Source organism: Dicentrarchus labrax, unplaced genomic scaffold, assembly GCF_905237075.1.
Source record: "Dicentrarchus labrax unplaced genomic scaffold, dlabrax2021, whole genome shotgun sequence".
Taxonomy (NCBI): domain Eukaryota; kingdom Metazoa; phylum Chordata; class Actinopteri; family Moronidae; genus Dicentrarchus; species Dicentrarchus labrax.
In genome coordinates, this window is record NW_026136711.1 from 26,800,250 (window position 1) to 26,820,910 (window position 20,661).

The following is a 20,661-nucleotide window of genomic DNA, read 5'->3' on the forward strand; positions in this document are numbered from 1 at the left end:
ACATACTGTCATGGCAACGCTGATAAAGACGGAAAGAAAAGGCAGGCTGACTGTCAACAGCTCAGCTGGATTGGCTCAGGGTTAAGTGCCTGGCTCAAGAGCTGGGTCAAGTACAGTACTTTGGCGGATTTTATGTGTTAGCTTAGACCATGTCTTATTTACTTTCACTGCACAGACTTTCCCAGCTGGTGAAGAGATTGAGTCATGAGCAGAAGGCTAATGTGACCCCCCAGTTCCAACAGTGGCAGTTGGTGTTCTGCAGGGGAGACAAACAGTGTCAACAAATGGACAGACGCGCAAGTATCAGCATGCTGACTTGCAATCATTTCATTGAAAAAGAAGAGATTTGGGGGAGAAAGTCAACCTCCTCATTACTGGCTCCTTGTCAACTACATCAAAGTAGCTTCCCAGAGTCATTCACTAGAAAGTTCCTGGTTAGCACCAGCTTTACGCTGCCTGATGGAAAACATGCTTGGGTTTTCATTTGGATAACTTTATATTTCAGCCAACTGCAGCTAGCTTCTCTCTGTAATATCCAGCTCTCTCAGCACAGAGCCCTAATGAACCGAGACTCCCTGCACAGTACGCCCTTTTTTCTCTTTGAATTTAAATCATCCAGCCAGGTAGCTGGCTGCAGCATTTATCAAAGAAGACTGAGGCACCATCCCTTATAGGCAGGATTTCACTCCTATAAGTTAAGTGTCTTAAACTTGAAAAGGAAGAAGGAAAGAGTTCATTGACTTTCATAAGTAAAATACTGTAAATACTAAAGATAATTTTTATTAATGCAGACTTTGGTAGGGTAGATGCACAGCTACGTAAGCCCTGAATCAATGAAATCAGTGAAATAAAGTGTAGGCATATGGCCAATTTTAGACTCTCAGATCCATTACTCAGTGGGATAAAAACATATTGTGTAAGGAGCTTACTCTAGAGGCGGAAGAAAAACTAGCAAAAAAGAAAAATAACGAAGATCTGAGTAGCGCTGTCCTTATCAGTCAGATAACATAAGATGCTTTTCCTCCCTAAGCTGTGTTTTCACCAAGGAATTTCTCTGCCTCTGATGCAAATATCATCTGGCTTGTAAATTGGGCACGGTGTTATAATACCAAACTACTTGAAGCTGTCACTGCACCTCCTCGGGACATAGTTTAATGACTGCCTCTTGTTGATGTAGACGCCATGTGGGTTTACTCTGCAAGTACTGCTATTTCTAATACACAGATTTGATTATATTGCCTCCCTTCCATGTAAATCCCAACATATTATTTTTCTTCATCTGTGAACGTGCCTCAAGAGGCTGCAAGTTGGTGAATCTAACAATGTCTTTGGATAGATTTGAATTACAGCCACATACTCAATGAGAAAATGCAGCACAAAAGAAATGTCTTCTTCCAAATTAATAATGATATTTACAACTTTCCTCCAGGATTGCATGGTATGGGAGAAGAATAAAACTAAAAGAGAAGACAGATAGAACTGTGTACTCTGCCATAACGAAATAGAAGTGACCTTCCATCTCTCTGTGCTAGCTATCTTAGCAGGCTGAATTAACTTTCCCCATCATTCTTATGTCGCTGTTGTGAACGGCATACATGCCACAGCACAGCCTAGCACTCTCATGTTTATTAATTTCCTTCAGCGAGAGATGCGCTAAATCATTGACCCTCTTTTAGTGCCTTGTGCTCGAACTGAGCATGGGAACGAGGAGGGCGTATTGATTTTGCCCCCTTCCCATCAGCAGCCAGGCCCTTATTTGGGATGAGGAAATGGTAAATCTTATATAGTGAGCCCCTGTCAAGTGCTGTCCAGATCCTAATCTTCACTAGTTGATGACTCTCTAATCTTTTTACCATCTACAACTCATTAGAGGATGAGGAAGTAAATGTAAAGCATTAAACATCCCATTAATTCTCAGGACATTCTGGGAAACATAAAATCAAAGTTTTTCATGCGCTCATTTTTCTGTTAATAACAGATAACCTCACAACTAAACAAGGTTTAGAGAGCAGAACTATTTTTCTTGTTTTTTCTGTTTTGAATGTCTTCACCTTACCTTTGATTGACACGTCATTTCTGTTCAGTTCATCCTCAGCGTGAATGTAGAAAAGAACAAAAATCACTCTCTTGAGATTTAGCAACCACAGTTCTTTGTTACGGTTCTGTTTTGTGTCCGAGGGTTTGGGTTAGGGCTTTGTTTGTAACATCTAAAGGAACAAACAGCCACTAGGGGACATACTCATTATGAAGTTATTGGACACAAATGTTTTGCTGACTGAAGTGTGACTTAAGCCTTCCACCCACCAGCTTTACTGTGGGATGGAAATTGATTCGCCTTGGGTGGGAATTTTAGACCTGGCAGCATGTATTAACCACAGTAAATGCTGTAATGCAAGTGTGTAAAATGTAGCAGACTGATTAGTGATTACGCCAATAAATGGATGGATGGATAGCTGCATTATACAAGCCTTCAGGACTGAGGTTGTTAAAGCAGCCCTCTCAGTAAAATCGGAGAGATCAACAACCGTGGCTGATGCTTCCCCAATTAACCAAACTATCCACGTCACTGACAATTTTTTTCTTTTACTCAAAGATACAATATAATCCAGTTAGCAAATGAACGAAATCTAATCTTGTTTTAAAAAGTGATGAGTGCGTCAGGCTCCCGTGAGTGTTGGCTCTCTTAGTCCTGCAAATAAATCGAGGTACTCTCAATAATCTAGTTATAAACTCCCCCTTGGAGCGCTTGTCATATTATCTGACATGACAAATAGATCCAAACCCAAGCATGTGGCTCCCTCCCTCCTTCTCTCCCACCCTTTTTGCTCCCTCTAGTCTTTTTTACCGCCCCTTCTTTACTCCCCCCTTCTACCTTCTCTCCTTCCTTACCGCTCTCTTTTCCCTTCCCTTCCCTTCCCCCTGCTCTCCTGGGGGTTTCTTGGAGGTAGCAGCGCTGAATACTGAAGCGGGAGCAGGGATGCACCAGGTGCTTTCGCTCAGACATTCATTCATGTGATGGGACTGGTGAATCTGGCCTTGGTTGAGCATCCATCATCTGTTGAGGAATGGCAGTGAAGACAAGAGAAAATGTTTGTTTGCCACCTGAAAGGGTCCCATACATGTTGTGGCAGTGATGGAGTAGTTGTCAACATTGCTGGATGTGCGAACATCACGTGTGTGTTTGAGCGTGTGTCTGTATGAGTGACTGAAGGACAGAGGGACAGAAAAAACTCAGATTGACACTGACTGTGCTTTTACCAAATGCAGATACTCGCTTACAACTGTGCCCTGACATGTGTGTATACAACTCCATGCTGATGTGTCATGCAGCCACAGTGTCCTGCCTTGTTAGCCCTCTGGCCTCGGGTGCAGCAGCGGGTGCCGGTGGGAGTTGGTGACTGCCAAGTTCGGACTCATCATGGCCTAATCATTTTAATGGCTGATTATAGTGTAGCTGTTTGTTTGTTTTTTCTAGCTGAGGGACAATGCACAATATTCTTCTTGTTAAATTGAAGAAGACTAAAACATGATTGAAACTATTTTTTAGGACTTCTTGTGCAAGATTTTTGAGCAAGAATAATAAGACCTGCACCAGCTGCAAGGATCATTATCCTACTCAGTTATGGACTGTCACCACTAGATGCTTCAACTAAATAGAGCACAGACATTCAGTTTAATAGGCAGTTTCGCCACATAAAGCACAAAAGAGTCACCAATTTATCTACTCCTGCTGTTTGTGTTTCCTGACATTAGCCCAATAGCTGCAGATAGCTGCTAGCTAGCATCACCTCTCCAGCAGGCAGTGACAGACTGAACAAAGTAGCATCTGCACACTGTTTAGTTGATTCCCATGGCTACACCTCTTGTAATCAGAGATGATGCCTCATCAACTAATACAATCTTTATAGATGAGTCCCTCTCATAGATGGCAAATGGTTACTGTACTGCATTTATATGGAGCTTTTCTACCGTTACATTGGCCCTAATGGGCAACTTGGGGTTCAGTGTCTTGCTCAAGGACACTTTGACATGTGGACAGGAGGAGCCAGTGATTGAAACAATACAGAGACCATTAGGATCATTACGAGCTAGCCAGAGCAAGTTAGCCACCGGAACACGTTTTGACTCAAAGTAACCTTCTTGTGCATGTTGCAAAAACATCGAAATTCAAATGAATATAATTAATTTGATACATTGCCCAGCCCTAGTCAGGATGGTATTTTGGTGTGATATATAACACATGTATGTACACATATTCCATGATATGCCATACTTCTTTTTTTTGCTCAGATATAGACACTATGAAACTGTAAATCTGCATGTAACAAAATGATGCCTGTAGCCCCATTTTGTGGATGAACCTTCGGGGAAAAAAACATACCAAACCTGCTAACTCTTTGTTATTTTTTGAGAGCTTCAGTCAGTAGCACTTCCTTGTAATTCCTGAGTGCTCATGCTGTGTGACTAGAAGGAAAGTTGAGTCACAATCCAGCAGAGTTTCGAGGAACTCGAGTCTTATTTTAGAGCAGTGCAAAATTAATGACATTTGTTCGGCAGCCATAATGAAAATGATACACTGAGACCAGAGTTTCCTACTGAATACATAACATCACTTTGACAGACTTTGAAATTATAGAAATATGTAATATGGCCCATCTGGAAAAATGAGCAATACCGCAAAAGTCATGATTGTCACATAATTCCTGTGTGTTATTTGCATTGGTGTCAGACAGAAATAATGACAAGATACAGACAAAAACACGTTATGTCTGAACCAGAGAAAAGACCAAGGACTTTCAAAATACTGCCTCACCGTGTCCATGCATTATAATACACATGCAAGATGCCTTATTGTCTATTTAAATGGTTTATACTGAAAATATGCATGCATATCAAGGGAGTTTGCTTAGTATTTATTGGTATGTATGAAATTATACAGATGGAGGTCCTGAAAGCAGGCTCAGTAATCACTGATATTAGTGTTGAGATCCCCAAGCTGTGTGACTCTGAGCCTGCCCTTATGAATTGGCTTTATGAAAATGCCACCGAGTGACATATTTAAACCATTCAGCTTGATAACTGTGTCCCTCTCGGCTCTTGTGTTAAAAGGCAACCTGCTCCCCCACTGGTACTCATCTTAGTAATAGAGATAGAGAGATAGGGAAAGGTAGAGAGCGGAGAGAATTTGTAAGAGATAAAGTCAGAGTAAATCAAACAGAGATAGAAGGACTAATAGCTGATTTGAAATAGAAAAAGAAGACAGAGGGGACCCCACCATGGAGGTAATGGGTTGGACTGAGCGATAATCACATTCAGAGGGCAGACGCTGCCGCTGTGTAATGCAGCAGGATAGGGAGCCAATCAAAGAGCGGCTACCATTGCCTTCTGACCCAGCTATGTTCACATTTGACATGTCAGATCAGAACCAGAGGCTGTAATGTTCCTGACTCTGATCTGAGCTCGCTGGTGTTTCCTTGGATTCCATTGATTTCGAAAGCAGACATATGATATCTCCATTGATTTTAATGATCGTCTTCTGCTATAAATCCCATCTGGCGTCCATCTCTAACCTAATGTGATGTTAATTGCACTGACCTTCACAACATCGCTCTTTCGCTCCGTTTCAGTCTAGTCTTGTGTTTTTCACACTAAAAGCACTTGGCGGCCCGACTGCCACCAGCTACATTTCATCATTTGATACCCATCACTTCATGGTGCAAACTTCAAGCATGTCATAAATATCTACACCACTTGATATGCAGCATGCTCACGCGCCTCCTGCAGTTCGCTCTCATGTATTTGTGAGTGTCTTTGACTTCAGTCTGCATCACAATGAAATCCTTAAGATCCTTCCTACTATCCTTTGAGCAGCAGCCTCTGTTTTCTTGTGTCGTCTGCAGTTGGCCTCATTGCTGCATTGTCGGTGCCCAGGCCAAGGTACTGCAGTGGGCGAAGGTGGGCAGCAACTTGGAGAATTTTAGAGCAACCGACTGTGGAAGAGATCTTTCTTTGGAAGCCTTCAGTTGGCAGTGTCAGTGCGTCGAAAGCGAGATCTGCTCTGCAGTGTTAAACAGGCAGTGACACGAACCAGCTGCTTCAGGGAGTAGTTTCGACCCCGCGGCTGTTGGCTTTTATAAATGAACCAGCCACATTCTGGTTGACATTATGATTGCTACTGACCAGTGTCAGGAGCTGGATAATTCTCAGTAATGAGTCATCTGTGTTTTGTTCTCAAGATAGTGTTTTTTATGTGATAGTTTAAAGTGGAGAGAAACTGAACAAATTGGAGAACAGTGAATAAAATGTGCAGTTCTGCGGAAGGTTTAAACTTTGGATATTGCCTTTTTATGATGTACAACTTAGTCAGCTGAGCCACAAGAATACTAAATCTTAGTTCTTGTTTTACGACAACCATGGTTGAAGTGTCTTAACCTGTTGTTTCTCTAGTGGCCACTGGAAGCTGGCTCCAACAACAACTGACTGAAGTGATTCTAAAAAATACTGTTTCATGACGAAGGAGAGAATAGAGCAGAAAAAAACAGTTTGATTAAGTTCACATCCATTTATGTTGTGATTGGTCACCTGTGCTGCAGTGAGAAAGGAGCCAGGGTTTGACAACAAGGCTTTGCACAGTTATTTCAGGAGAGTAGTTCCGAAAGTGGTTTTCCCGTTTTTTAAACAATATCACGTCTTTCCTCTTTCTATGTTGACCGGCTTCTCACTCCAACTCCAAGTGTGGACATTCAAAACAGCTTTTAGCACTTTTTTATTTCTGACGTAGTCCAACAGCTCATTGTTAAAAACAGTTGTGTTCGAGCATGATCCTAATTTTTAATTTTTTTATGTATTCATTTTTTATTCATTCATTATTTGTTGCAGGACAAGCGGAGATTTTGAATGGGAGTATGTTTGCCATGGTCGTTCTTAGATTAGGTGATGCTGAGATTGGTCCTTAGCCTAACACAAATCCCACTGCAGACAGAAAAGTGGTTGTTTCCTATTATCTCTGATGAAAGCTTACCAGCAAACACACATGACTGTGAATTGACCTCACCAAGTCTGTCATTTTATCATTGTCCCTGAATCTGCCATTAGACAAAGTCAGGTTTATAGGCGATGGTCTAGTGCCACTGTGTTTCTCTCATGTATCTTTTCAGTGCATGGAGAGCTCTACTGCTACTACTGTCAGTTAGTGCTTTTAGTATGTTTATTTTGACTTTTATTTGACAGTGTGAAACAAGCTGAAGCTTCAAACCACTAGCTACATGACACTAAACATTAATATAAGACACTCATAGCAGAGCTATCACAAACAGAGCTGAGATATTTGTATTTCAGTATTACAGTGTACCCTGGACTAATGATTAACCTGGAAAATGGTGTGGAAATTTGCACCATTTACAGAATTTTCAGGTTTTGGCATCTCATTTCAAAATGTCATTTGCCTCTCTTAAACTTCACGTCACCCTCCCTGCTGTTAACAAGGGGTATGAAATGAAGCTTTTCCTGCAGGCAGGCGGAAGCTTTTTAGTCGACGGGAGACTTTAAAACATGAAACAAGGCTCAACTATCTCTTTTAACTTATTTTTTTCTTTGTCTCAACCAAAGAACAAAGAACTATAACTGTAATAGACATGTTGTCACCAGATGTTGTACCAGCATATGGAGCTCCTGAGACTAGTGTGTCAAAACCTTGTTTCCCAAACCACATCATAGGACAGGTCATGAAGTGGTGTATCTGCACTGCCTTAAATGAGAAATGCGTTGTTTGGCCACAGCAGCTCACTTAAAAAATAGGTCATTTTTCTCTCCATTTTATTTCCTCCCAGCAGGGGAGCTTCTGGGTATAACACTCGGTGTATCAGATAGCAATGGCCCCTGTTGAAAGGTGAGGACAGAATATTGTGTTTTGGAGAACGCCGTCATTGCCTTTGGCCTCTGCCTCATTCTACCACGGCATCTTCTGGGAATGGGCCGAGCTCAGTGCTTGTTTACTTGCTCTTTGTTTTTCCTGTGCAGGCCGAATCCTCTGAATCCCGCAATAACCTAAGAATATGAATGCTAGACTATTGATTGAACACTGCCTCTGAGCAAGTAATATCATTGTGTGTCAGCTAGGTCTTTCTCTGATATCTTTATTTTGTCATCTTGTCTCACTTCAAATTCTGACTCAAATCAGGTTTATGAGGTATGCATAAATTATGCCTCAATTGTCCGTGTGTGTGTGTGTGTGTGTGTGTGTGTGTGTGTGTGTGTGTGTGTGTGTGTGCGTGCGTGTAGGAAAGAGAAAGCAGTTCAGAGACTGTCATGTGTCCATGTTTTTGCTGTTTCTGGGTGTTTGTGTTTGTGTGTGTATGTGTGACTATATGCGTGTTCTGAGTAATGGGCTTTGTGCATCCTCTCTCGCTGACGGCCAGGATGTATCCATGGCAACGCCAGGTCGATCCTAGCTGTGAGCTGGTGAGAGGGACTTGAAAGGGAGCGTTAAACCTCTCCTCTCATCTGCCCTGTGCTCTTCTCACTCTGACCATGGCGAAATGCGTGGCCTTGTTGAAATCCCAGCCCCGGGGCTGTATACTGTAGCTGTGACCGTGGACACACATCACAACACTGCCACCTTTGGACCTGATGCAAAAATGTACCCCCTAAAATATTTTCATATTGTTTTTCTATTTCCAGCGGGTTCAGGGTTTAAAAAAAAGCACCAATACAAAGGAATTTCAGGATGATGGTTTAACTTTTTAGGGAGCTGCTAGGAGAGAGATGACAGGAAATGAGGGGAGAAGGAAGAAATGAACAACATGCAACAGAGGTCCACAACTGTATTTAAATCGGAATAGTCAGTGCTTTAAGCACCTCGACCACCAGGGCAACCCCTTTAAGGAGGATTTTACCAAGAAGTAAGGAGTGCTAGAGCTGTTTAATTCTTTCAGGGTAATTTTATGGGTGTGAATTCACATTTCTGGTTCAAATGGTGTTATGAAGAAATGTGCTTTTTAGGTTTAAGATGATTTGCTGTTGATTTAAAAGCCCAAAGCTATTTTTTTCTGAATCACCAAAATCAATAGCTGTTTCACTGCCTCTAATTTGAAGCTTTTTCACCCCTTTTTCTGCAGCACAAAAGCTGCTTTTTAAAGTTTTATTTTGTTGCTTACCTGTGCCAATTCCTTTATTAAAGACAAAAAATCATCAACAGAATGTACACAGAAGAAAGTAGCGTGACATACAAAAGGCTGATAGAAATTACTTTTATCATCACAGTTCAATCTCGAAATGTTGCCTTTCAAGTCGTTTGATGCTTTGTCATGGCAGTTTCAGCCCATAGGAGAGACTACAAGATTTAGATGTGCTGCTGCTGCCCCCTAGTGGATATCAATTTGCATGATGAGGCAGAGTGATCATGATTTTGAATGCAATGAGTAATAACAGGGAACGGGTGAGGATGAAAAGACATAAAAGGAGAGATAAATGGGGAAGAATGGAGCAAGACAATCATGTTTGGTTTTGACATTGTAATTAAGATATTTTGGCACAAAGTATATGAACCTAATCATCTGATTTTATTCAAAGGGTCACTGCACTGCTTTGGACTGTTTAATTTCCTCCCCAGCAGTTTCACAACTTGCCATCTTGTGCCAAATCTAAGATGTGCGTATGTGAATATTCATGCATTAGTACCTCTCAGAAAGCCAAGGGATTGCAGCTGAGGGAGCTCTGTGACCTTCTTGTTAGGTCAGGCCGGATGCCGGAGGCTATCTAGTGATCACTAATAAATATTCAAGAACCAGAGGCCATCAGGCGCTGCTGTTAAGCAGGCTCCAAGATAGAGCCGGATCAAGGCCAAGCCACAACTCTTTTGTTTGCTCTGTTATCGTCAGCAGTTTTTTTTTCTGTGATGGATAATCTTCACAGCTGCAGCTAAACACATATTGACCGATTGAAGTCTGGTGCCTTTCTCACCCTCTCACTTGATATTAGAGTTTCCCTAAAATGAAAACACACCGTTTTTTTTATGGTTTAAAGGCTCAACACAATGGATCGGTTTGGGTAATCTGTTTTCTATTGGTTTTAACAGGTATAATGTGGCTGCTCCTTATAGGTATCCTGGTATCATTAGCTGTAGGTTTTATTGTAAAGAGTGCTGTCACCCCTTTAAACGCATCTAACGTTTCATTTTGTGGCACAATCATGTTTCTGAAAATAATCTCAGCAGTCTAATGGAGGTGGATCGATACAGATGGATCGGTCTCTTACATTTCCTTTTCATATCACAACCAACACCACCTCTGGGAATCTGGATTTATCTCCATATTCAATAATGAGAGTATCCATTTAAGATGTGGTTTTTTTTTCTCTCCACTACTTGTACATATTTGGTTTCAGTTAATCTGCTTTCCACAGAACTGCTTGCAGCTATGTGGAGAGTTTTGTAATTTGAAGGAGAACTGTTTGTAAATTGAGCCATTTAGATTGAATTAACAATGAGCAAATGGAAGTCTTGATTAAATTCCTTGACTATTCTCCTTGGTGTTTGCTCTGTTATAGCTTATTTCTTGATTAGGCCTCACACATGAACTTAATATATCCTCTCTGTGAATCTACTAAAAGTACACATCTTATTTGGTGTCGTTGCCCGTACTTTAAAACTCATTGTGAGAGCAGATCTTGTAATAAAAGCATTGCATGTAAGGTTGTTTGGCATATCCCAGTGTGTGTATCTCTTCCAATTGCTCATCTGTAGTCATTTCAATAACACCTAAGTATTATTTGCATTTGATTACGCAACTGTGCTGAGATCATTGTCTTTTCTGGGGGAGGAGTGAGGTCACATCAAATCGTAAAATCAGCAGAAATAAATAGCCTGTTTAGTGCTTTTGCCACTGTACACTGGCTACCGTTCTCATACATTTCCTCTCTTTCACTGCGTCAAGCCTCTTTTTTTTTTTTTTTTTTTTCCTGTAAACGGTGAAACTCTGCCCCGGCACTGTGACCTGTAGCTGGGCCCTGCGGGAGTATTCTGTGTCCTATACTCCTTATGGCCTCACCTTCTTTCCCCTCCTCCTCCGCCTCCTCCTTCTCCTTTTCTTCTTCTCCTGCTTCTTCTACTCTTTGGAAATTGGTCTAAGGGATGGATCTGCCCCTGAGACACAAGGACAAACCCAGGCAAGGCATCTCAGTTCAACTCAGAATAGATGTGAATGGTGGGGAGGGGAGTGTGTGGTTTGCTTTTTAGTTTGTGCTCTTTACTTTAGGTTATGTTTTGACCTTGTTTTGGACAGTGTGTTGTGTGTTTTGTTTGGATCAGTATTTGATTGAAACCTAACATTTAGGGCCAACGAACTTTGCAGAATTAATACTCTCTAGATGTCTCTTGTCTTATTGATGGTTTTGCGTCAGTATAGCCAGACTTGAACAAGCTCAGCACCACTACTCTTCTTGAAGGATTTCTTTGCTTCAGGATTTCGGACTCTTTGACTGTTTCAGGACTGGCCCTTTGGCTTCTTATCTGTGAGCATTGTTAAACTATCCCTCCTGCCACCATGCCGGTCCGGATCATGTGCACCATCTCCTTCTCTGCGGACGACGAGCCCGGCAGAGGATACGGTAACGACAGTTTTGACGACCACTACAAGCGGGTGAAGAAGCGTTATGGTGACGGGGACTCACAGGAATACCTGGATAGGTGTAGTCAAGTGGATGATTACAATGACGAGGAGGACGACGTCGGTCAGGTAGACGACCTGGCCGCTTTCTTCGACGGTTGCTCGCTCCATGGAGCCAACCACGTGTTTGTGGAGGACAAGAAGTTTGGTATTCGCCAGGGTTTGTGGGCAGTGGTCTTCACCATGGCCCTGTCTGCTTTCTTGTTCCAGGTAGCTGACAGGATAATGTACTATCTCCAATATGATCGCATCACATTGCTTGATGAAAAAGTAGCCAACAACATGACGTTTCCGGCTGTCACTATATGTAACTACAACTTTGTTAGGAAGTCTCAGATGAGCTACAGCGACCTGATTTTCATGGGCCCTCTGCTGGGCTTTGAAGAAGGCATGGCACCGGGGTTTCCGCTCGCCCCAGAGCCGGACCGCCAGCCGGGCTCTCGTTTCACTCTGGATGAGTTCTACAACCGCACTCGACACCGCATGGAGGAAATGTTGCTGGAGTGTAACTTCAGAGGTTTAGAGTGTGGCGCAGAGAACTTCAGAGAGGTAAGTTAGACATCACAAGAAATATGTTTTCGAAATAGTTTCAAATGTTTGATATTTCTGGGAACCGGCAGACTCTAAATTGGAAATCACAAGTGGAAGTTGACACCGAGTATATTGAGGTATCTTATATGTGTCTAGTAGACTTGATAGTTGTGATTGATAAGTAACATCAATATGGTTATCTGAAATTGAAAAACAGATATAGAGAGGAGGCTTTTATATTTCATCAAGGAGTATCTTCTGGTTCATCGTGATGAAATGAAGACATCCAATAAAACTTAATACTAAAAACTAAATTGCAATGCCATTATAGAAGTCCTCCTCACTGATGAGGACTTTGTAGAAAATCACTGATACGGAAGAAAGAGTTTATTTATTGCAGTGAGGTAATTCAGTTACTTGCAGTCCCAAGTCATTGCTGTAAATAAAAATGTTTTTCTAAGTCAGCGTGTCTGCTTTAATGAAACTCCATTGTAAATTTAAAAAAGAGCAGACATAATAAAATCAGGTTCCATTACTTAAAGTGGCACTCTTGGCATACAGTTGTTGTTATTGAATTAAACAAACACTGAAGGAATCTTTGTGTTCCCCACAAGAAACATAAGAAGAGCCTCTTTCTAGACACACATTCCCTGAATTTCTGGTGTTTTTGGTTCCGTGTCTGCTGCCCCGTGTTCCCTTGAGTGCGCACATCAGACAGCACATGAGTGGAATACTGAATTACCAAGAAGTGTTTACAATATCCAGCTATTGGTCTATTGATTTGCTTGACCTTTGCACAGTTATGGATAGTTACGTGTAGACTGCTAATGGATGTGCTAAAGTTACATGAGCTGCAATTACATCAGTGTGTAAATGCATGTACATGACACGCAATTGCCATTTAGATTAACTAGATGACATGATGCTTTCATTAATGTACAACTTATTTGTATCATTAGTTATTGCAGTGTAATATCAATATTAGTAATATAGCAGTAGTGGTAAGTTGTAAGTACGAATGACAGTAGTTTCTAGTGGCTAATGATTAATCAATCAAAAGAAAAGTAATGTAACTTTTTTGATTTACTCATTTAATTAATCTTTTAAATAAAAATACCAAACAATCACTTGCTCTGGCTCTTTAAATATCATTATATTTGCTTGATGTCATGAGACTGATACAGAAGCATAAATTTACTTTTATATTCTAAACTAACTTATTTACATGTCACAAGGTTGAATAAAAAGCAGAGGAAGACAGAGTGACATGACTTTAAACATTAAACGCCTGTCTTAACTGGTGATTTTTCATTAGGGATTTCACAGCGTCAACACTAAAAGCAGCTCTCACATTATGGGGTTGGGAGCTTCTGAGGCAGAGGGCTGCATCCTGTCAAACACATGCGTCGGAGTTTGGAGAAAGTGAAATGAAGGTCTTGGATGAGGAAAATGTGGAGGTGAGAGTGGGTAAATATAAAGAAGAGCATGTTTTATTGCACTAGGGCAGATCCCCAAGTGGAAGGGCAAATAGTTATAATCTTAGTGAGGGTTATTTAGTAAGTACAGTGTGTGCAAGCAGGATGAAAATAATGATCCTGCGCTGAAATAGAATCTGTAATGCCAATACAGAAGACTATGATATAGAGAAGAACAGGAAGAACATGTTGAAGATTAAAACTACTGTCTTAGTGTCTCCATCATAGGAATAGAGAGGTGTTTTTGACTTGAAGGAATTATCTTATTAACACAATTTACACATTTACTGTCACTGTCATAGACTGTGCACACATGGTTCAAAAAAGACATCAGGACTCAATATTAACCACAAAAATAGAGAGCAAAATGTTGCATTGGCTGCAGGCTGTAAATCTTACTCTACATATTTTGTGGTCAAGTTTCAGTTTCTTACTCAGGCAAAAATCGAAAGGTCGGGCAATAAGAATGAGAAAGTGGGATATATGACCGATGTCCTTGAGGTGAAATAGGGCCAGCTGTCATCCTCTGTTGATATGTGCTTTAAAAGACAAAGTACTGTGACTGCAGTGCAGGCATTTTATTATCATGTGAGCGAGGCAGTGACCAGGCTTTATTCAATGACAGACGTTACTGCCATGAACTCATTCTTGCTTTCATAATGTCTTACTTTGAATTAAATGGGCTGCTCCTTAGATCACATTATCATCTTGCACACCTTGGTGAAGCTGTGACAGACTCTTGCATTTAAATCAGTAGCAACCATGTCCTTATAAATCCAATTATATTCAAGTAGTCCATCATAGATAATTACAGAATAGGTAACAGAGTTAGAATATGTTGTGAAACATTGTCTTTCCTTGTTTCTTACACAGCCACTCATACCATACTGTTTCAGTTACCTTAGGCAGCTTTTTTGATTAGTAAGATACAAGCAGCATATAGTATTTGATATATATATGTTCAATATATGTAAATACCTCTGAATCAGCTTTATTGCTGTATGTGTACACATAGAAGGGACTCAATGCTCTCAATGTACATACACACAGTTCCAAAAAACGTACGTGGTTTTGTAAAAAGAGGAGAAATGGAATGAGAGTGCCTGCAGGTTTCAGGTGTAATTGTTGCTGCAGCAAGGTTAAAGACTTGACTAACACAACTGACAAGTAATCATTTCTTTGTCAGGTCTAATAGGACTAATTAGCCGTTGTCAATTTAACTTGAACCCTTCTGTGTAACAGCCTCCCACTGATATAATCATTGATTGTTCCTCGAGCTCATGCACCTCCATGCGGCAATTATAAACCAGTGCTTTCTCATTGGTTTGTTGCTTTGTTTCTAAGGCAAAAATAGAAATGTGTTTTGTGTTGCCTTGAGAAAGTTCAGGAACAAGTTTTGATAACCAGCTATTTAAGGATAACATCCCCTGTAAGACACTTAACCACTGCTTAGAAACAGCTCTTCGGGATGTATTTCTGAGTTTATGTTTTGTTTGGTGATGTCAACTGTATTGTTACATTTGAAAATAACAGGGTCGACATAGATTATGCAATAGCATGCATTTTAAATGTCATTACCATGGTATATATCATGTTTGGTGTTACACTTGAGAATCAAAGATTAAAAGTATCGTTGAATGCTTTGAAATCCATCTAATCGGCGGTGTGTTTTCTGCCTGGAGTAGGCGGATGCAATACAACTACAGATAAAGACAGTTTTATTTAGAGTGATAGCAGTGCCTATACAGTAGATACACCTCAGGGTTTAGCATACTTGTACCCCCAATATATCCATTACATTACATTACATTTCGTCCATTAAAAAGCAATAAGAGTAAACCTATTCCCTCTGAGTTGTCAGAGTGCATACCGATCACAGATTGTAGAAGACACAGATGATGTGTGCTGGAGAAAATGGAATTGACAATAACGAGAAAACAATTGAGACTTTGGCAATACATAAGCAAAAAGAGAGACACAACATTATATAGCTAACAGGTTAGCCATTCCCTTGTGGCATACAGGAAAGACTTGGTTATGCTGTATCTACAGAGCAGACTAACTCACTTAACAGCATACACTATGTATTTCTGTTACACTTTTCTTCTGAACACAAAATCAATACTGGGTATTTATTTTGTGTAATGTGGTAATTGGCAGCGCCACTACTGTTCCCAATGCGGAGAACACTGAACTCCTGCTAGCATTGTTTATTATACCTGCTAAAGAGCCACTAATGGCCCACAGACTCCATTGTTGGTGTATTGAGGAGTGGCGGGAAAGGGAGGTGAACTGATTGATTGCTTTATGTCTCTCTAGATCTCTGGGGCTTTCTGTCCATTCCTCCTCTCTCTGTCTCTCCGACCTCTGTCTGGTGTTTGTGCATGTGAAAGTATGTTTCAGTGTGTCTGTCTGTGTATGTGTGCACACTGTGATGAAGCCCTGGTTTTAGGGCTGGGTCAATAGTGAAGCCTGGCTAATGCCCGGCAGATAGACGGTTCAGGTTGCAGCAGTTCTGTCCCACAGCAGAATGTGAGCCCCCCTCGGAGCAGTGATCCAAATCCCTGCTTCCTGCTCCGTCCTCAGCCCATTAGCTTGAGCTTGCCTTTCTCCCAAGCTCAGCATTGTCAACAGAATCAGCCAGTGGCTCTGGTTACGCCCTTCTCATGTCTCCTCAAGAGCATCAGTCTGTATACCGCGCTCAGGCTCTAACTGACAGACAGATCAGGCAGACCGACTGCAAGGGAATGTTTTCAGAGAAAGGAAAAAATGAAATGCCAATAGTGGCCTCACCATCTGGCTCAGAGCTGTAAATACTTGTTATGGTTCAGCACTTCCTTTAAGCAGCCATCGGGAAAAGATTGTATCAGTGAAAGTGTAATGCAATTATCTTCAAGCATATGCCATGATAAATTAGATGTTAGTAAATTATTTTAAAAAAGAGACCGCAGTAGATCGTAATGTGTGTTACACCAACAAAGAACACAGAGGAACTGAATATTGCACTGCCAACACCGAGTGTGTGCTGGACTCAATTTGTTCTTGTCACTTGTTGAGCAACAATTACTCTACACCTTGTGCAATTAGGCTAATTAAACTGTCACTTCTTCAAATGGAAATTGATTTTTGTGCAGCTGTTTATAATATGTAGCCATTTTGTGATTTATTTATTTTTCCATTCTGCAAACCAAATGCATTCTTTGGAGCTTGATCTATGTTTGACTCTTGCTGTTTCATTAGTCGGTTTGAAGTTCAGATCCATCCAGTGATATTAGCACAACACAGAAGCATTGTTGGAATACATGCATCTGTGCCGAACAGCAAACACTGCCTAATGTATCGCTTTAGTTGTTTCTCTTCCACAGCTACGCCTGACCCCGTGTGAGCAAATTGAACCACAAAATAATGGATTTCAAATTTCAGGTTATGCAAATTAGTTTGATTAAGCACAGTATATGCTCGGTCAGAAAGTGGCCATTACTGTCTCTGACTTTGAAAAAGCTTGCACCGCTGAAATGCCTCCTCCCCTCTGGGAAGTGACAGCACAGGACCATTAAATATTTATGGTCACACTGAAATTCAGATAGCTGTCTGTGACTTTCTCTTATCTTCTCAGCCATTATTAGCTGTTTTCAGATCAGAAGTTCAGAGGTCCACTCTTTTTTGCATAGCTTTAGCTCATTGCATTTTATCACAATTGCAGAGTGCCAGATTTAAAACATTTATTTTATTTGGGAATTTTTCATTGACTTACATTAAATAACATCATATCTAATGCATAACAGAAGAGGCCTCTCCTCTCTTAATATCCACTCAAAACAGTGTGATGCTCTATGTAGTGAAATTGGTACCTCTGATACTCATCTACACGTCGTCAAGGCTTACCAGCAATTCATTTTGCTTGCCAGCATGTATAATTCCGCTTTTGCAGGCATTCACTAATATCAAACAATGATCACAAGGGGGCAGTGTTTTACAATTATCTCAGAACCTAAACTGGCTTTCATGGAGTTCTTGGCACTGAGTTGCTGCATGCTGTTCTTTTTTTCTTTTTGTTTACAAGAAATCACTCAGAAATACACTTAATCCCATCTCTAAGGAGCTGTTTGATTCCCACTGCAGTACAACATCAGAGCTGCAATGACCACTATCCAGTCAAAGCTTCTTGTACAAGCAGAGCTGCTGCCAGTGGAAACACAATGGTTGCATTTTTTGAAAGAACTGTTTTGCTGAGGGATTAAACTCTATTTGTGTGTTATGCGGATTAAAATATAAATATTACAAATCAAACATGAGGCTGAGGTTTGTTCAATGTGGATGGCCTTGGCAGAAGCCCACACCCCCCCTCTCTCTCTCCTCTCTCTCTTTCTTTCTCTCTTTTCTCTCCATCTCTCTCTCTCTCTCTTTAGATCCCACACTGTTTCTATATATGAAGGACTTCAGTCCAGTAGGAGACACTGTGACAATCTGACTCTCTCTCTCTCTCTCTCTCTCTCTCTCTCTCTCTCTCTCTCTCTCTCTCTCTCTCTCTCTCTCTTTCTGTCCAAGTGACGGATCAGTGGGGTTGTTTTTTTTTTTAATGCAGCCATTTTAATTAAATCTCTCATCAGTCTTCTTTGGAGGCAGGTGACAAGAGGTGCATCGGCACTCAGTCCGATGGGTTGTAAAGCCTGGGTCATTTAAATTGCACAGATACATCGTTACCTCTCTTCAATATCAGCCAACACTTCATAACACAAATGCTAATTAATCATTAAAGTGGCATAAATGAAAGGATAGAAGTTTCACTTAACTCTCCGACTAAGATAAATGACGCCTAATGATGTGAAAATGAGGGATACTGCAGTCTTGTTGGAGCAATTATATATGAATAAGACATATGACAAGTGTCCTATACAAGGCCAATAGCCACTTACTACTAGCTAATTAGGCTGATGAGAGGGCCTTAATAGCTTCTACAGGATTGTCCCCCTTGTAGTTTATATCAGAGCTAAAATAAAACGTTTGGCTCCAAATGACAGAATGGATGTCAGAGGAGCTGTAAGGAGAAAGGTGGTGTTCTTTTAAGAGCACTGGACTCTGGCTTGGTGTTCTTGCTCTTTTTATGTCTCTCTTTGTGGCTCTGTGTGTCTTTCTCCCAAAACTATTTCTCTGTGTGTGTGGGTGTGTGGGTGTGTGGGTGTGTGTGTGTGGGTGTGTGGGTGTGTGTGTGTGTGTGTCCACATTCCTGGATGTGTGCTCATGCATGACTGAATGTGCAGACAGACCTTTAGAGTTGTACCAATCTCTTTATTAGAATAACTCTATATTACAGACAGCCTGTGCTTAATAAAAGATACATTCTCATTGTAGTTCTAGGTGGAATCGTACAGAAAAGAGATATTTAGGAGGTGTGTGTGTGTGTGTGTGTGTGTGTGTGTGTGTGTGTGTGTGTGTGTGTGTGTGTGTGTGTGTGTGGTGGGGGAGGTTGCCTAAAGGCTGGTGATTGTGATTTTGGGTCTTTGCTGCCTCTCCTCTCCAGAGTTTCATAGATGACTGCATCTGTTGTGGTCAGCAGGATCCCATAAGGAAGTGAACGGCTCTTTGTAGCATCAGCAGGATGCCTTACCTCAACGCAGACCTGTATGCTTGGGTATATGTTTACGTGTGTCTGCGAGAGAAAGAGACACAAGAATGACACACAAGATGTTGTATCATTTTCTGTCATACTTTATGTTACTTCCCAGCACTGATTTTAGGCTGCCAGTTCTCTTTGGAGAAGAACTCTAAAACCAGATACAGACAAACAACCCTGATGTAGTTTCACCTTAAAAATGTGCAAGCACACTAGCCATAGACGCATCCAGCAGACATGGATCAACATTATCATCCCATTGGAGTCGATGTTACTGCCCACTTGACAGATTAAGTGCTGTTTGCAATTGGGTAGGTACAGTAGGTACAGTGGGTCTGTCAGAGGTTGTTTGCTGGAATGGGGTGATGAAAGAAGTGGTTGAAGCAGTCTCAGCAATCCAAAACAATGTTGCAGAAGAGTTGGGTGATAATTCGCTTTGGTTTCATCACTATTACCAACTTCATATTACATGCAGTCATTTTTTATAGATTCCAAAGTGTTTATTACCTAAATGTAAGGTAAAGTGATTCGACTATGTTTTAGTGCCATTTTAAAAGTTGTTATTAGTTATATCGCAGTTATTTTGGCCAAGATAATCATATCAGATCGGCCCATGCCTAGTGTCATGTAAGTATTGTATTAAGAAAGAAAAAAACATTGTTATTTGAGACTCTGAACACATATCTGCTCAGTCACTGTGAGACACTCTGGATAAGAGCAGGGGCAAACTGCCTTAAATGTAAATTAGCTCAAAATTGTAAACAGGCCTGCTCTGAGATAATGTTAGTGGAAGGTCTATTGATTGAGTGGTTGTTGTTTCATCCCAGGATCTCAGAGTCAGTCTCGCAGGGTCTAAAGCTGTTGCCTTTGAGCAATACTAGAGGAGGAGCTGATTATATTATTACAGCGCCGCAACCTAATAAGCACAGCTGATGCAAATCTTAACACCAATAACATCTACCTAAGTAGCATACGGTGAAAGAATTACAGACATCAGCGGGGGAGGTGTGCCCTCTTGATTCACACCCCACGCCTCACTGTCCATAACCTCATATTAGGATATCACTGCTCGGGCTGCTTCAGACCAGGAGTTATTAGGAGGGGGGAAAAGCAAATAAATCATGCCAACAATTACGCTACACACCTCGCACACCCACATGCAAACACACACATACACACTCATGGAAGATATCAGCCGTCCTATTGCTTTCGGTAAATGCACCTCCAGAGGGACCATTATACTGCAGACCAAAATGAAATCAAAATGAAAGATCCATTTAGGTGCAACCCACCGTGCAGCTGGCTTTGGTCTGTTTCATCCTTTCTGGCAGTCTGGTCTTCCTCTGACTGTCTGTATGCGTGTGTATGTGGGAGTTTT

The 20,661-nt window shown here is 41.1% G+C and overlaps 1 protein-coding gene across 2 annotated transcripts in view; it reads left to right on the forward strand.

Moving 5' to 3' along the window:
• asic1b (acid-sensing (proton-gated) ion channel 1b) overlaps positions 1-20,661 on the forward strand; it is a 142,690-nt gene that overhangs the window by 84,370 nt on the left and 37,659 nt on the right. The window contains exon 1 of one of the 2 annotated variants that reach the window (XM_051415498.1): positions 11,209-12,212. The exons of the other annotated variant lie outside the window; for it this stretch is intronic. Within the exon in view, the coding sequence (XP_051271458.1) occupies positions 11,541-12,212 (672 nt within the window). The 5' untranslated portion in view covers positions 11,209-11,540. Of the gene's footprint in view, positions 1-11,208; positions 12,213-20,661 lie in introns of those variants that run through there. 2 annotated transcript variants of the gene reach the window in all.